The sequence below is a fragment of the Selaginella moellendorffii genome, unplaced genomic scaffold (genome assembly GCF_000143415.4).
Source record: "Selaginella moellendorffii unplaced genomic scaffold, v1.0 SELMOscaffold_83, whole genome shotgun sequence".
NCBI lineage: Eukaryota > Viridiplantae > Streptophyta > Lycopodiopsida > Selaginellales > Selaginellaceae > Selaginella > Selaginella moellendorffii.
In genome coordinates this window covers 404,951-419,839 of record NW_003314344.1, presented here as the reverse complement: position 1 = coordinate 419,839, position 14,889 = coordinate 404,951, and the positions used below count along the sequence as shown (strand labels likewise).

Below are 14,889 nucleotides of genomic sequence, written 5' to 3'. Positions count from 1 at the left end.
TCAGGAATCGTACAGGAAATCAGAGAATCAGGAATAGGGAAGTGTCTCGAGAATCAGGAATGTGGTCTGCAGGTCAGGAATCCAGCGAGATTCAAGAATGTGGTATGAATTGGGGGATTCCTGACAGTGAACTTTCAACATTCGGATTGGGATGGTTATTTGTCGTCTTTTTGGTATGCATATGTTACAGAGGTGTAGAGTTATATTGGTGCTTCACCATATAAACTTCTATATGGTCATGATCCAATATTACCAACAAAACTGAGTTTACCTTCGTGATTGCCACGAGTTGCCAATGCTAGGTCGTAGGATCAGTATTTGACGATCATTCTTCCACTTGTCCAAGAAAAGTCTGCCGAACACTTAGGCCGTACAAGAGGGATAACAATGGTGCTACAACTCCTATCATCGTTCATCTGTGGAGTATAAAGTGGATAATTTAGTGTTAGTCTGTTTTCCCCATCTTACGATACGTAGTTTTTCTAAGGGGCTCCTTGCTTAGTGGAAAGGATTGTATTAGGTGTTGTGGCAAGTTGGACTGTAAGTTTATGACGTTCAGCATGATGTCTAGCAAGCCAATCTCCCAGAAATTATGCATGTGCAATGGTTGAAACACTTCATGCAAAGGGATCAGAAACAACTTAGACCACCTACAAATCTGCCAATGCCTCCTCCTAACGTTCCTCCAGATTCCAGCCCATATACAAAAGAACTCTGATGGTCTTCCATTATTCTGAGAAGAGGGATGATGTGAGGTCTAAGTATACAGTTACGATGCTGTATATTAATATTAGCATAGTGGGATTTTGATAACCGTTAGATTGGTTTCAATCCAAACCACTCACTTATGTATATAAGCTAAGGTTTTTGGGTTAATTGATATGCATATTTTCTAAATTCCCTTTCCATATTCCAAGCACTCACATGTTCAATATTCTAAAATTATATTTTGCATTTATTTGTTCATCTTAATCTTATATAATTTATTGAATGAACATAATAGAGAACATACTTATAAACATGATGCTAGAATATTTAAATATATTCTAGATATAACTAAATTCTAAATGCCAATTGTCAAATAAATAGGACATGATCTCTAAGATAAAAAATGTGAGGGACTTCCTCTTTAAGCGCTCTTGGGAGCATTCGTGACAGTAGTAAAGCATACATTCAAGACGAGATCATGTTATTTGTGTGAGAGGTACCAGCCTTTTCATCTTTCTTTCAAACTGTGACGTTTGGAAAAGTAAAGACACGATATTTCCTAGACCAGCTAGTGTCGACCAATTTAGTAAATATGAGAGTCCAGCCTTGGGACTGGGATAGCCACGAGAGGTTGACTCTTGTGACAAACCAGTCCAAAGGTTTGATCCATGTTCATATTCCCCGGAGCATCCAGCTTCCAGTCGAATCCTTGGACGAGCGTCGCAAGACCAATCTGGACAGCATCAAATCCAAGTTTAGCACCGGGACACACTCTCCTCCCTGTTCCAAACGGAAGAAAGTTAAAGTTATGGCCAAAAACATCGACGTCTGGCAAGTCGAAGAAACGTTGTGGCTGAAACTCTAGAGGGTCTTTCCAAAACCTCTCGTCGATGCCAATCGAGTAGCTGTTGATGTAAATCGTGGTACCGTTCGGGATGGTGTAGCCGCTGAGCTTAATGGGGCCTCCCTGGACTTGTTTGGGAAGAGATAGCGGAGCCACCGAGCGGAGCCTCATTGTTTCCTTGACTATAGCGTCAATGTATGGAAGCTTTAAGATGTCCGACTCGTCCACAAGTTTTTCTTTGCCGACTACCGCGTCTATCTGAATCTGAGCTCTTGATAGCTCTACTGGATGCCGGAACAGCTCCGCCATTGCCCATTCTAGCAGAAGAGCCGAAGTATCGACCGCACCCAGCAACAGATCCTGTGAGATTCCATTTTTCCAATGTTAAGCTAAGAAACCAACGGTTATAAAAAACTTACAAGCAAGAGTGAGATTATGGTGATGTCTGAGAGCTTTTCTTCCATGGAAATGAGCACGTCAATGAAAGCTATGGGCTCCTCGCTGGTGAAAACCGGAGGATTCACTCGCCGGTCTTGCAAGATTGAAAGGAGGTGCCTGTTTACCCTGTCCATAAGGTGCTTGTACTGCTTCTCCAAACCTTGAACGTCCAGCCAGCGAATTCCCGGGATATAATCGCTCACGTTGAAAACCCCAGCCAGCCTCAAAATGTCCACTATCACTTGCACAAACCCGTCAACATTCACAGTGTTGTTGTAGTGTCCACAGAAGCGCTTCCCAAACAGCATGTAAGTTATCACGTTCATGTTCATATTGTGGAGCTTTTGCCGCAGGAGGACCGGATTTCCTCGCTCGTCACTGAGAGATCGAGCGAGACGGCGCTGCTCCTCGTGACGGATTCCATCGTAAATCTTGAGCTTGGTCGGGGAGAGCAAGTGAGTGTTGATAATTTTCCTATAGAACTTCACTTCTGGAGTGTATTGGCTGAAAGCTATACCACTGTAATCGTTCCCAAAGTATTTGCCAGAGATCAATGGGACTTTAGACGCAAACTTGAGGTTATGGAGCTTGACAATCTCTCTGGCAGCTCTCCCAGAGCTGATGATAACGGTGGACCTCGTCCCAAGCTTCAAGTACATCACATCGCCATATTTTTGGGAGAGCTTGTGGAGTGAGATGTGAGGGAGCGAGCCAAGCATGTGAAGACAGCCAATGACTGGCAAATTGAATGGTCCTGGAGGGAGTTTTCCAAGATTTCTTCTTCTAGTTAAAGAAGCAAGAAGAAACCAGAGAGGGATGGAAGTTAAAACAAGCAGCATGAAGGCGCTCAAACTAAATGGGAGAAGATCCATAGTCATAGTTTTGCTAGGACGGAAAAACGCAATGCTTAGTGGTGGCGTTAATGAGGTCTAGTGTGTGTGTGTGAGAGAGAGAGAGAGAGAGAGAGAGAGTGAGTTTGTTTGTTTATTTGTTTGGGTTTAGGGTTTATACGGCTATGGCGGTTCTCGGGGCGGCGTCTCCGACTGTGCTTCCAGGCGAATGCACGAGCGCGTCGTGGGATTCTCTCGCAGCGCGGCAGGCGCGCATTTCATGCACAAGGCGTGGTTTCGTGTGCGCTGCTGCTGCTGCTGCTACCAATGGGCGCCCTGGAGCATCGTCTTCGTCCGGTCCTGGTGAGCGCCAAGAGTATAGATTCTTCGAGGAGAGCGACGGAGGGAGAGAAAACAAGAGTGCTGCGACCAAGAACAAGAGAGTGGGAGACAGTGGTCCAGGGACTTTTGGAGACAGGCCTTATAGAACGATTCCGGGGCTGGGGAAGTTCTACCTGGACGAATTGGACGTGATAACGCTGCTGGATCCGCCATACTTGTCGCCTCTAGATCCGGCGAGCTACAACCATGCGTCTTTCATCTGGTGGGTGACTCTTTCAGCTGGAGTTTCCTGGATTAACGTTTTAGTCGTGTCACAGGAAGAAGATTGGAGATGTCCCGGAGGAGCGAAGAGCTCGGCTTTTGGAGCTAATCCATCCCAGGTTTTGTGAGTTTTGGAACTTTTCTTGTGGAAAAGCTTGCTAACGAGGATGACAGTCTCATGCAGTCGATGTGGGAGGTGACTGGAAAACGCTATGACAGCCCCAAATTGTTTGCCGGGGACGCGTTTACTCTTCTTCCAGCTCCCGAAATCGAGGAACCATACAAGAAAACGATCTGGCATGGAAAGGTTGGAGGAGGTAAAGTTCTTTCTTTTTGTATTCTCACAAGAACAACAAAGAATATGTCACAGATTTCTGGCCATGGAGCTGGTTGAGAGACATAACAATCGTATGTTTTCCTTACTTTCATGTAAAGCTTTGGTTAAACTCTTTCTCTGCCTGTAGGAGTTTTTCGTGTCCAAGGACGATGGTATTTATGGCCAACTTAGCTGCTGTAAGATCTTTTTTTGCTTGAAGCTGGAACTCATCACGAATGCATTTCTGATCAGCGGGCTTGTTTGGGAGTGTTGTTTCACGCTACATGCCTTTGTACTTCAAAGTCCAACAGGCAGAGTTTGTGTCTGTTACAAATGACGAATGCGATATGGTTCTCGATTTTAGCAGCGGCCATCTCCATCTCAAAGACGAGCTGCCGTCCTCTTTTCGAAAACCAGGTGAGTAAACCACCGATGATTGCTCTCTCTGCTGCTAAGAGCTCCCAATTTTTCAAGCAGAAAAGCTTTCGTGGCCACTGGAAAACTTCGTGGCTTACATCCGGCCGGCTGGTCCTGGTGTTCTCGTCGGCCAGCTATGGCAGAAGCGTAGCGATGCAAAGGAGGCGCCTCCGTTGAAACTAGGAAAGCTGGTCATTGTGAAAGGCGTTTGACCCAATCTTTTCAAAGTGCATTGTTTATAAGAAGACATTATTCTTAAATCATTGCGCAATCAAGCTCACTTTCATCCTTAAGAATCCAATATCCCAACTCCATTTATTCTGCAAAGTGCTATGCCATATCACATCCATAATCGGCATTCTTGAAATCGCGCAGGAGCACACACTCTAGGATCGTCTGTGAACTGGGGCCTCAGAGGTTCGTTCCGCAAACTTCTTTAAACTTCTTCGAGTTCCCGCAGTGCACGGGAGTGGTTCCGTGAACTCCCTCCACCAATACCACGCACAGTGGAATCTGGCACGCGCTCCTCCCACACCTGCTCGATAGCTCGCCAAAACAGTGCCTGCATCCGAGCAGCCGTCAGGATCCACAAGCAGCTCATCACCCGGATCTTGTGTGTGACACGGATTTGAGTCCTTCCAGCCTCTGAGGATACAGAATTAACCGGATCACCGGGATCACAAATGCGCAGCTCAACTGGCAAAGGCACTTGGAAAGGATGCCAGTTTCTCCTACAGAGATAAATGTAAATGAATTTAGACTGTAGACAATGACTATAGCGTCCACCAGTTGTCTTTCTTCAAGAGCTTCCCTTGACGGAACGAGTATGTTGAAGTAAAGGCAAACATGACTTATATTCAAGGACTCACCTCCTCTGGTCTAGGTGCATCAGGCATCAGATCTTGGTTTCTTCTTGTCTCTGAAACACTAACGTGCCTAGTCATCACGTATTCTTTAGACTTGACAAATAATTAGGACTGCAAAACATAATCTAATGAACTTATGATATATCCTGCTGAAACAATGAGGCTCTGCCCAGTGGTTCCACTAGCTCTTTGCAAACAACAAAACCTCTTGTCGATGGCAATCGAGTAGGTGTTGGTGTGGATCACAGTCCCGTCTGAGCCGCTGAGCTTAATTAATTGGGCTTCCCTGGGGAAGACCCTCTAGAGTTTCAGCCCCAGCTTCTCATCGACACTTGATGTCTCTGAACATAATTTAACTTGGTCCTGTCTGGGACGGGGAGGAGAGTTTGTCCCAGTGCCAAGCTTGGGTTTGATGCTGTCCAGATTGGTATTGCGACATTCATCCAAGGATTCAACTGGAAGCTGGATGGTAGTCTCAAAAAATGAACATGGATCAAACATTTAGACTGGTTTATTAGAAGAGTCAACCTCTCTAAAGGCTGGATTGTCATGTTTACTAAGCCACTATAATGCAATTCCAAAATAAACAAGGTTGTGATGGGAATAAATATATTAATTAGGGTTTAGACTATTGCTTATATAGAAGAATGGATACATATATCTACATATTTTACATTATAAGATGAAAAGATATTGATAATAAGTTAGGTGGAATATTTAGAGTTTTGATAAATGATTATAGGCTACCATAAGAACTTGAAGCTCCCATGGAACTAGCAACATAGTTGTTAATAATTATAACTCTAAAGCCATAGCATAAATATAAATTAATTATAGAATTTGAATGATTCAATCACAATTCTATGTGCAACTACTAAATGCTTGAATCAACCTTGAAGTAATTTTAAACTAAAACAAAAGATTTCAAGAGCCACTATAGTTCATAAAGCACCATTGCAATAAATAATATATCCCATATCAAACTTTATTTACCAACCATCATTTAATACCACCATTAACTTAGACTCATAACCATCAATAGAATTTATTTTGCTCAACATTACACATGGGAGGTTAAATTCACTCCATTCATCTTTCACATCTTCTTTATCCTGCTCAAAGAGAAAAAATTCTAAAGCATTAACTTTGTTCAAATTTAGTATATTTATCCTCACTTTACCATTTATGTTCAACTTCACTCCATTATTACATTCATTCGACCTTGTTAAATATTCTATTCAAACTCACTATACTTATCCTCATCATATTTTTTTATCTTTGCTCCATTATTATATCTATTTATCCTCACCAGGTTGGACTCTAGTCCATCCCCTCTACCCTCTAAAAAAACAAGTTTCTATTTTTAAGATAAAGAGTAGAAAGTGAGAAAAATTTAAGAAGAAATATTATGGAAGAAGATAAAGAAGCATTAGAATAGCAATTTTCAATGTAGAAATAGGAGAAAAGAAGGAAATGTGCTCAAAGCCTAGAGAATAAAGAATTTGTTGTGATAAAATATTTTGCAACTACGAGATAACCAAAAGATTCATATTACTTGACCTCCTCAATACAATCCAAAGTCCAATCTTATGAACATATAAATTTGTCAGCAATAATTAAAAAATAAAGGCTCTTAATAGCACTCTGTAAACAAAAAAATAATAATAATTTAAAATATGGTTCATTAAGTTTAAATATAGAAGGAAAAAGCCCATAAATAAGAATACACCCCTTTTTTCAATTGGTTAATAGTTGTATCAAAGAGATTTCAAGTTTAACTCTATTAATGGGCTAAAGAAATCATACCATGTATGCAAGTTTAATTTTCTTTGGTTAGTCTCGACTTAAGAAATAAAGTCTCAAAAGAGAAAGGTTCTTAGAAGAGTTATGGCTTTTAGCTTCTATTCATAAAGGTGTGAACTCGTAAGTAAGCGTAATAGATTATAAGCAACCAAAGAGAACAATTTAAAAAATAGTTAATTTAATTCAAATATAAAGGGAAAGGGTCTATGAATAAAAATGCAAAGGTTTAAGTGTTTTTGAGTTTAAATACTACTAGGCTGAGTGATCACTTGGGAAGATCAAATCCAAGGATATATACTCAACCCAAAACTCTAACCAAAATAATTATAATGCATTTAAATTTGGAGTTAAACTTTAAAGTTGTTACACTACGAAATAAGGAACATCCAAGGATACACACTCAACCCAAAACTCTACACTATAAAATGAAGGATATCTAGGGACACACTGAATCTAACACTTTTGACTAAAGTGATTATAACACTTAGAGCTAAACTTAAGGATGTTCTAAAGTTGTTACACTACAAAATAAGGGTTTAGAATGCATTTAATATCCCTTACAAACAATCATGGTGTCATATAGTATTTAGCATAATTTTGTCATAATTAGCTTAGATGGAGATCACAAAGGGATTAATAGTATTGATCTCCTATTATTATGACAGTAAGGAAAGAGTGTCTATAAGGACTAACCAACAAATATTTTTCGATACCCAAATGCAATAATGACTTAACCATTGGAACAAAGGAATACTTAACACTTAAATTGATCAAAGACTTTACCAAAGAAACAAAAGTAAAATTCTCAACTTTATATATATTAAATAACTAAATTAGTATGAGGAGAATAAAAAACATACAACTCAACACTAGATTAAGAATGTGAGTCATAAGAGTCATGAATTATTAATATGCTAGGAGAAGGAAATATTGGAAATGAAAAAGGAACACAAGCAATATTAAGTTAGGAAAGAGCAAAAGGTGAAAAAAAAAGATCAAATAACAAATTGAAGGATTGACACTTATTCCACAAAATCTCTAACTTAAGTTGTCTTCACAATAATCAAGCTCCTCATTGAAATCTTTAATCCACTCAAGCTTTGATACATTGGCTTCCTATAAATTTAATCCTCAAACAATCTCCAAAAACCTAATTGTGACCTTCATAACTTTCCAATTGATGTCACAATCACCCTTTATATTATTAGGAGATGGTAAATTACCAAAAACCAAAAAAGCCATATAATCATGTCTTACAGAAGCTAGAGATATCAACACACCAAAGGTAGGTGCAATATGATTATAATCACACTCTATAGCATAAAAAATTTCATTGAATGAAGCATTAATAATAACCTCAAGTGATATACTCATTGATTGATAGTGGGAGAGAAAAATGAATGTAATAAAGATCCCAAGGAAGATCAAATTTAAACACATTAATAGCTAGAATTTTAGATCTATCAAAAAACTAATACAAATCCAATTGTAAAAGAAAAAGAAGGAATAAGAACAAACAACAAAATCCTAGAGCAAAATATTACTAAAAACCTTTGCCCTTCATGAATAAATTGTAGTGCCCTTGCACATTTTTACTGGGACTTTAATAAGTATATACTAGATTTAGTCCAAAATATGCTTATAGTTAATATATTACCTGTATTTACCCATAACTTTGAATTTTCTCATTTATTTGTTTATTTCTAAGAGTTTTTACCAGGCCATCAAGTCGTACGGCCCACAACGATAAGAGCTGGAGTAGAGCACCTACTAAAACGCGGAACTCTTGTCCAGAGTAGTAAAACAAGCCTGCCTCGTTACGCAGAGGAGAGACCAAAGAAGAGAGCGAGCGAGCCACGAAGAAAAAAAAAACCCGGGCTCTCTCAAACTCTTCCTCGTCTTAGTTCTCTCTTCCACTGCAGGATTATTTTACTTCTCCCATTCTACAAGTAGTACTTAACGGAGCTGTACAGGGAAAACAAAGGAGCAAGAAAAGAGAGAACGAAAAACGAAGAGACAACAAAGAACCAAAGAGAAAGGAAACAAGGTACGTTGTAAGAGGTAGTAGAGAGAAGGAAAAAAAGAAAGATAGCTAGGAGAAGAAGTATGAGGTAACGTAGACACGAACACCTATGTCGAGAGGGGAGCTATCACCACCGAGAGCATGGATAAGAACTGGGATGTGTGAGAACAAGCGAAGGGTGAGAGGCATGGCTTCTGGCTCGATCCTGGTTAACCTGTCGAGATTACCAGTCTCGTCGTCAGGATCCATTGCCGGATTGGACACAACTGCGACGTCAGAGATGCTTCGGCACTTGGCCTTTCGAGAGTGTTGCCTCGGGCGGCAGTAATCCAGAACCAGTGTACCAGTGTTCTCGAGCCAGTCTACCTTGAGACCCTCTACTTCGTCGTAGTATAAACGGCGCTCCATCTGGTGAGAGATGGCGTCCATTAGTCCGCCAAGGAAAACCAGGCGAAATTCACTTACCGCGATTTTGGAGACGTACAGCGACATGAACTTTGGTCCCAGACCAACAACGCACGCATCTGATAACAGACCCTGCAACCAGAAGCTTACACTGATAAGATACTGTCTTGGATGAAGGAAAGACGAAAGAAAAGGTTACCTTTCTTCTCTGTAGCATAGTCCACAGGTAGAGCCTGTCAGTCGCCTCTTGAACGTTCTTGCTTGCCATTTTCCTTTCGTTGCAATGGTCCGCAAGCAAAGCCATCTCAGCGGGATCAGAGATCCTGTGCTTTGAAGCAGCCAACTGGAGTACCTCATAGTCCTTGGTTGAGACCAGATCCTCGGGACCTGTGAGGCTTTTGTTCAACACCTTTTCGGCCTCGAGAGCGGCTGTCAGTGTCCGGTGCACGACGATGTCGGGATATCTTCGAATCGGAGATGTGAAGTGCGTGTAAACAGGCATGGCCAAGGCATAGTGACCCCAGTCACCGTCCTTGTCCCGGCCCGTGCAAAAGTACTTCGCCACCTGCATCGGTTTGGTGGCGTAGAGTGTAACGATGCTGAGAAGAACCGGGTCGTCCTTGAGCTCCTCCCTCAGTACTTCCAGGGACGCATGCAAGTCCGCCGAAGAGTCCGTCTTCAGCACAAACCCGTGCTTCTTGCAAAACTCTTGGAACTCGAGAAGCTTACGTGAGCTCGGTTCAGGATGACGCCTCAGGAGTGCACAGTCGGGAAACGCTCTCGATATCACTTTGGCGACGCTCACGTTAGCCAGAAGCATGAACTCCTGCACCAGCTTGTTGGATTCCATCTGCTCGTAGAAGCTCGTCTCGTGGGGATTCCCATCCCCATCTAGAGCAAAGACGAGCTTCCCAGTGTCTAGACGTAGTGCTCCGTCCCTAATTCTACTCTCTTCTAGCTGCTTGGCAATGTTGTACAAAGTCTTGATATCAGCGGCCACTTCCTGCCAGCTGAAGTTTCCCGAAAGACCTGGTTTCTCGCTGAAAGTCCCGTCAATGATCTCTTGGGCATCACCATAACTTAGCTTGCAGCATGACTTGATCGCAGTTCTACCTATCCACTGCTTGACAATCTGTCCTGTTGAATCTAGATCCCACATCACCGAAAATGCTAACCTGTCTACTCCGGGCTGTAGCGAGCAGAGCTCCTCGCAGAGCAGTCGAGGAAGCATTGGAAGCACCTGTTCGATCAAGTACACACTCGTCGACCGCTGCTGTGCTTCTTTGTCTAAACCCGAGCCAGCATGGACGAAGTAAGAAACATCTGCGATGTGTACTCCAACTCTCGTTAAACCATCCCCGAGATGCTCCACCGACAGTGCATCGTCCAAGTCCCTGGCAGTGACTGGATCGATTGTGAACACTCTACGTGAGCGCAAGTCCCTTCGTCTCTGTAGCTCCTTCTTCGGAATACTCCACGGAACACGAGGAAGACAAGCCATCGCCTCCGGAGGGAACTCGGCACTGTGAACCGCGTGCTCGAATAAAATAGCCGCTGTCTGTGCCTCTAGTTCCCCAGCTTGTCCCAAGCAATGTGTGATGATCGCGAGAGGATAAGGACTGTTACAGTCCCAGCGATCAACACACGCTGCTAAAAGCTCATTCCCCATCTTACGATCCCCGTCCCGCAACCTTTGAGCTATAACTTCCGGAAGGCTATCAGGTAAAACCACCATCTTCGGAAACTTGGCATCAACTGGAGTGAGAACCATTTGATTTCTCGTTGGCGGCTGGAACTTGACAGAGAGAAATCCGACCACCGCATCACGCCGGCGAGACTTTGATAAAATAGACACTACTTTCCCAGTAGGCCTTTTACCCGGTGTAGCTTGGAGCAATGCCTGAACTTTTTCTAGCGCCGTCGACCCCGGGCCTGACAGTAAACTACCCGAATCCTCACTACTTTCTACAACCTGGTTGCTACTTCCAACACTTTCTATGACTACCTCCTCTTCTAAACGTATCTCTCTAGAAACCTGTACGCCTTCACCACTACTGAAACTTTGGTTTGTCACAGCTATACTACTCGCAGTTACCACTCGATCAGTCCGATTGTTGTTAAGGCCCTTCATCCTGGGCCATAAATTAGGCGGATCAAGAACAAGTGCAACTAAATCCCCTTCAAGCTGCAAAACGAAAAACCAGGTCAATTCTCGAAGGAAAAAACTAACACGAGGAACTTACTGCACGATTCTGAGCACAGGCTCCCTCGATCAAGATATCTACGGAAAGTCCGTCGACTGTGGCGTAAGCCTAGGCAACCACACAATGATCACGTATACACCTCAAAAGAAATGGAAGGATTACGTACCTCACTTCGGTTGTGAGCATTTACTCTCAAGGAGCAAGAAAAAACACGCCCAGACTGAACGAAAAGAGCACATATTGCGTAAGACCAGAAATGAGCGAAGAGAACGGAGAAAACGGATACCTGCATGGCTTCATTTACTTTAGGAAGCGACCAATGCTCTGGAAAAATCTGTGGTGCAACTGGATCCTTCATCAACTGGAAATTGGTGTCTGTATCAGCGTAGAATCGTGTAGACAGCGGACTTGCGCCTTTGCCAGGACTGGCGTAGGCAACGGAATTGCTGCTGCTCGGCTGGTCGTGATTGTTGTTGATAGCCGGCCCATAAGGTGGCAGCGTTTCCGTGAACTCTTTAAACTCGAGCTCCGAGTACTTCCCGTTCTTGTAGAGCGTCTTGACGACGTGATAATCTCTAGATCTTTGCACAGAAAAGTTGGGGGAGAACGGACTGCCCGTCGGCGACGCCCTCTCATCACACGAGTTAAAAATCTCCACTCCTGCAACTAAAGGAGATGAGAAGATGAGAATGCGCTCTCCACAAAGATCAAAGGAAAACAACGAGGAATCACTGAAAGAAAACTTACCTGATCCATTGTCAGGAGAAACAAACTGCTTGGACTTGCGACTGGGCCTCTTCCGAAATTTCTTCTCCCCATCCCGATCTCGATCCCTCTCCCTGGCAGCTAAATCCTCGGTGCCTCCAGCAGATCTCGTCCGGGGCTTGGACACCGGCTGGCACTGGAACGGATACTGACCATACAGTGAAGGCGGTGGAGGCACGGCATGGTAGCCTCCTTTCTCATTCTTCCCTCCCGGCTTCATCTACCAGGAATCCGAGGCCCCTCTCACCAAAATCTGGAGGAAATCCCTCGCGCTCCTGGAAACCCCACACCCCAAAATGCTGCGCCAAATTCTCTCACTCTCGGCCTCTCGCAACGATCGCCGCGCGCGCGGCTAGGGCCAGGGCGCCCTCCCCTCTCCCTCTCTCTCTCCCTGCCCCCTCTCGCTCTCAAGCACGCGCCTCTCACCGCCTTCTTCGTCTTCCACCTCCAGGTTAGTTTTAGGGTTCTTCCCCCAGCCGGTTAAAAACTAAGGGCCTTTAATCCGGTTTAACGGGGACCTTTGTCCATGTCATGATGGCAAAGTGATTTAATTCCCTGTGGCGTGGCACGTGTCAGAAAATGTGTGGCCAGGCAGCCACCGGCCAACCAAATTGAAAAACAATACAAAAGTATTTCCTATGGTTACAAGCATTGATTTTGATTGATTGGGTGGATGATTTTGGCGGTGGAAGGAATATATAGGGAGTAAAAATTCCATGGTAGATTCTAGATGCAGACTTTGTAGAGCATAATTGGACTGGCGTTTGGTTCTCTTTTATATATTTGCATGTTTATAGCGCTAGACTGAGACCATTGCGGGTGGGAATCCAGCCCCACCACCTTTCATTTGGCACCTATCTAAATCTTAGAGTTTGTCCACTTTGAATCCTTAATAATATTCACTGAACTGCCTAGCTTATAATGAGTGTGATCTAGGTTTTTGCTTCTTGAACAAACACAGCTCGCAAATCTACAATTTGCTTGCCACAGTCCTGCTTCAACTTGTGAGGACATTGATCTTGAGGATGGAAGCCTCAAGTCTCACACACTCCACACATTGGTTGGTAATCTTCTGGCTTCTTTACATTTGGACAATTTGCTTGAATATGACCAAACTCCCAGCATTTATAGCATTGAGGACCTCTGCCACGGCCTCTTCCACATCCCATTTCTTGCTGCTGTTGCACTCCAACTCTTACACTGGAACACTTCTGGATGCAAACTGTTGCATTGTATTCTCTTGGCATGGAACTTGTGGCTAATATGGTGATGGAGTTTGCATTTGAACATGATAACTTGGAACCACATGTACTTGCAATTGTGGAAAACTCGCTGGTGGAGGCACACGTTGCATATAAGGCTGCTGCTACTGATAGACAAGTACTGCTTGTGCTTGTGCTTTCATAGGATGATAGAAACAATTTTCCAATGCATGGTTAATCTAGCCATAGAATTGACAACTTACTCTCACTTGTTGGACTGGACACTCATTTGGATAGTGACCATAATTCTTGCATTTCACACACTAGACATTTGAGTGATCACACACTGGTTGCGGAGGATTCTGAACACCCTTGATCCAATTAACTTATAAGTCCCCCATTTTCTTTGTAAGAGCCTCGAATAAATCCTCTTTAACCTTGTTCATCTGCACCTCTAGTGATGGAGTTGGAACCTGAACTTGCATGGGAGCCACTGGAGCCACTGCTAGGATCAAAGTTGGAGCTGTCACACTCGTTGGATTCAAAATTCCAAGTACTCTACCTGGATAGACTCCTAGATTTGTATGATCTAGCAAGCTTACTGGCTGTGTAGCCATTCCTCCAAGGACTAATGATGTTTGAACATGTCTAGGATGACTTGGCAACTTGGGTTGCTCAAACTGTGATGCCAAAGTGACTGTTGTGTCAAGATCAGCTGGTTCATGGCATTGCACAAAGAAGGATGTGCTCTCTAGTAAGCCTTGCCAAAAATATCAAACATGATAATCTTCTACAGGTTTTGGATCCTTCTTCGAGAGGAGTCGCCAAATACTCATTGCATACCGTTGAATAGTTTCTCTCGGCAGCAAGGTAATCACATTGAACTTGTCACTCACTCATTGATGAAATCCTGTAGGGCAAAAAGCATTTAAAAATGCATTCTTTAAATTGGCCCAATCAATGAGAGCTGCTCTTGTCACTGCTGCTGCATACCACTCCACAACAACATCCTTCAACATTGCAAAGTTTGCTCACTATTGGCTGTGCTCACGTTCTTGAATGTGGTGACATGCTCATTGGGATCACCAAATATCACATACAAAGGATACTTCATCTAGCTAGTAACTGTTGGTGGTGGTACTGTTGCATGATAACTGATTACTGTTGTTGGTGTTGTGGAAAACTTTGATAATATCCCCACTCTTCCTCCTCGGTCTAGTGTGACTTTTATGGTGTTTTTTCTGAAGAAGATGCTAGATTGTTTTGCTGGTGCTTCTTAAATTTTGCTTTGTTGTCTTTTTTCTAGATTTCTCCCTTTTAAGAATATCCTCTATGGCTTTTTCTACTTGTTCTTGTTGTTGTATGCATGCACAAGCTACTACTCCGCAGCTGCAGTCTGGCCTTCTAAGCTTCAATGCTCACGAATGCAACTCCTAGCTGAGGCACCAAACATGATAACTAGAAG

At 43.1% G+C, this 14,889-nt stretch overlaps 3 protein-coding genes across 4 annotated transcripts; 1 reads left to right on the top strand and 2 right to left on the bottom strand.

The window, feature by feature from the left end:
• Window positions 1-1,291: 1,291 nt before the first annotated feature.
• LOC9663187 (flavonoid 3'-monooxygenase) lies at window positions 1,292-2,649 on the bottom strand. Its single transcript, XM_024661514.1, has 2 exons — window positions 2,116-2,649; window positions 1,292-1,912 (listed from the first exon to the last, which is right to left on the bottom strand). Exons 1-2 carry the CDS (start codon window positions 2,647-2,649, stop codon window positions 1,292-1,294), a joined length of 1,155 nt encoding a protein of 384 aa, XP_024517282.1.
• Window positions 2,650-3,002: 353 nt separating this feature from the next.
• Window positions 3,003-4,445, top strand: LOC9630732. Its single transcript, XM_024661544.1, has 7 exons — window positions 3,003-3,424; window positions 3,480-3,542; window positions 3,598-3,740; window positions 3,794-3,831; window positions 3,888-3,936; window positions 3,992-4,156; window positions 4,217-4,445. The coding sequence occupies exons 1-7, from the start codon at window positions 3,006-3,008 to the stop codon at window positions 4,366-4,368; spliced, it is 1,029 nt and encodes a 342-aa protein (XP_024517312.1). The 5' UTR covers window positions 3,003-3,005; the 3' UTR covers window positions 4,369-4,445.
• A 4,042-nt stretch (window positions 4,446-8,487) lies between these two features.
• Window positions 8,488-12,678, bottom strand: LOC9663186 (DIS3-like exonuclease 2). Of its 2 annotated transcripts, none has more exons than XM_024661548.1 (7): window positions 12,205-12,678; window positions 11,744-12,123; window positions 11,624-11,677; window positions 11,497-11,565; window positions 9,453-11,438; window positions 9,314-9,385; window positions 8,488-9,256 (listed from the first exon to the last, which is right to left on the bottom strand). In XM_024661548.1, exons 1-7 carry the CDS (start codon window positions 12,440-12,442, stop codon window positions 8,918-8,920), a joined length of 3,138 nt encoding a protein of 1,045 aa, XP_024517316.1. In that variant the 5' UTR covers window positions 12,443-12,678; the 3' UTR covers window positions 8,488-8,917. The 2 variants fall into 2 exon arrangements, with proteins under 2 accessions (XP_024517316.1, XP_002987636.2); XM_002987590.2 differs by having other exon boundaries at window positions 11,744-12,117.
• Between the last annotated feature and the right edge of the window lie 2,211 nt (window positions 12,679-14,889).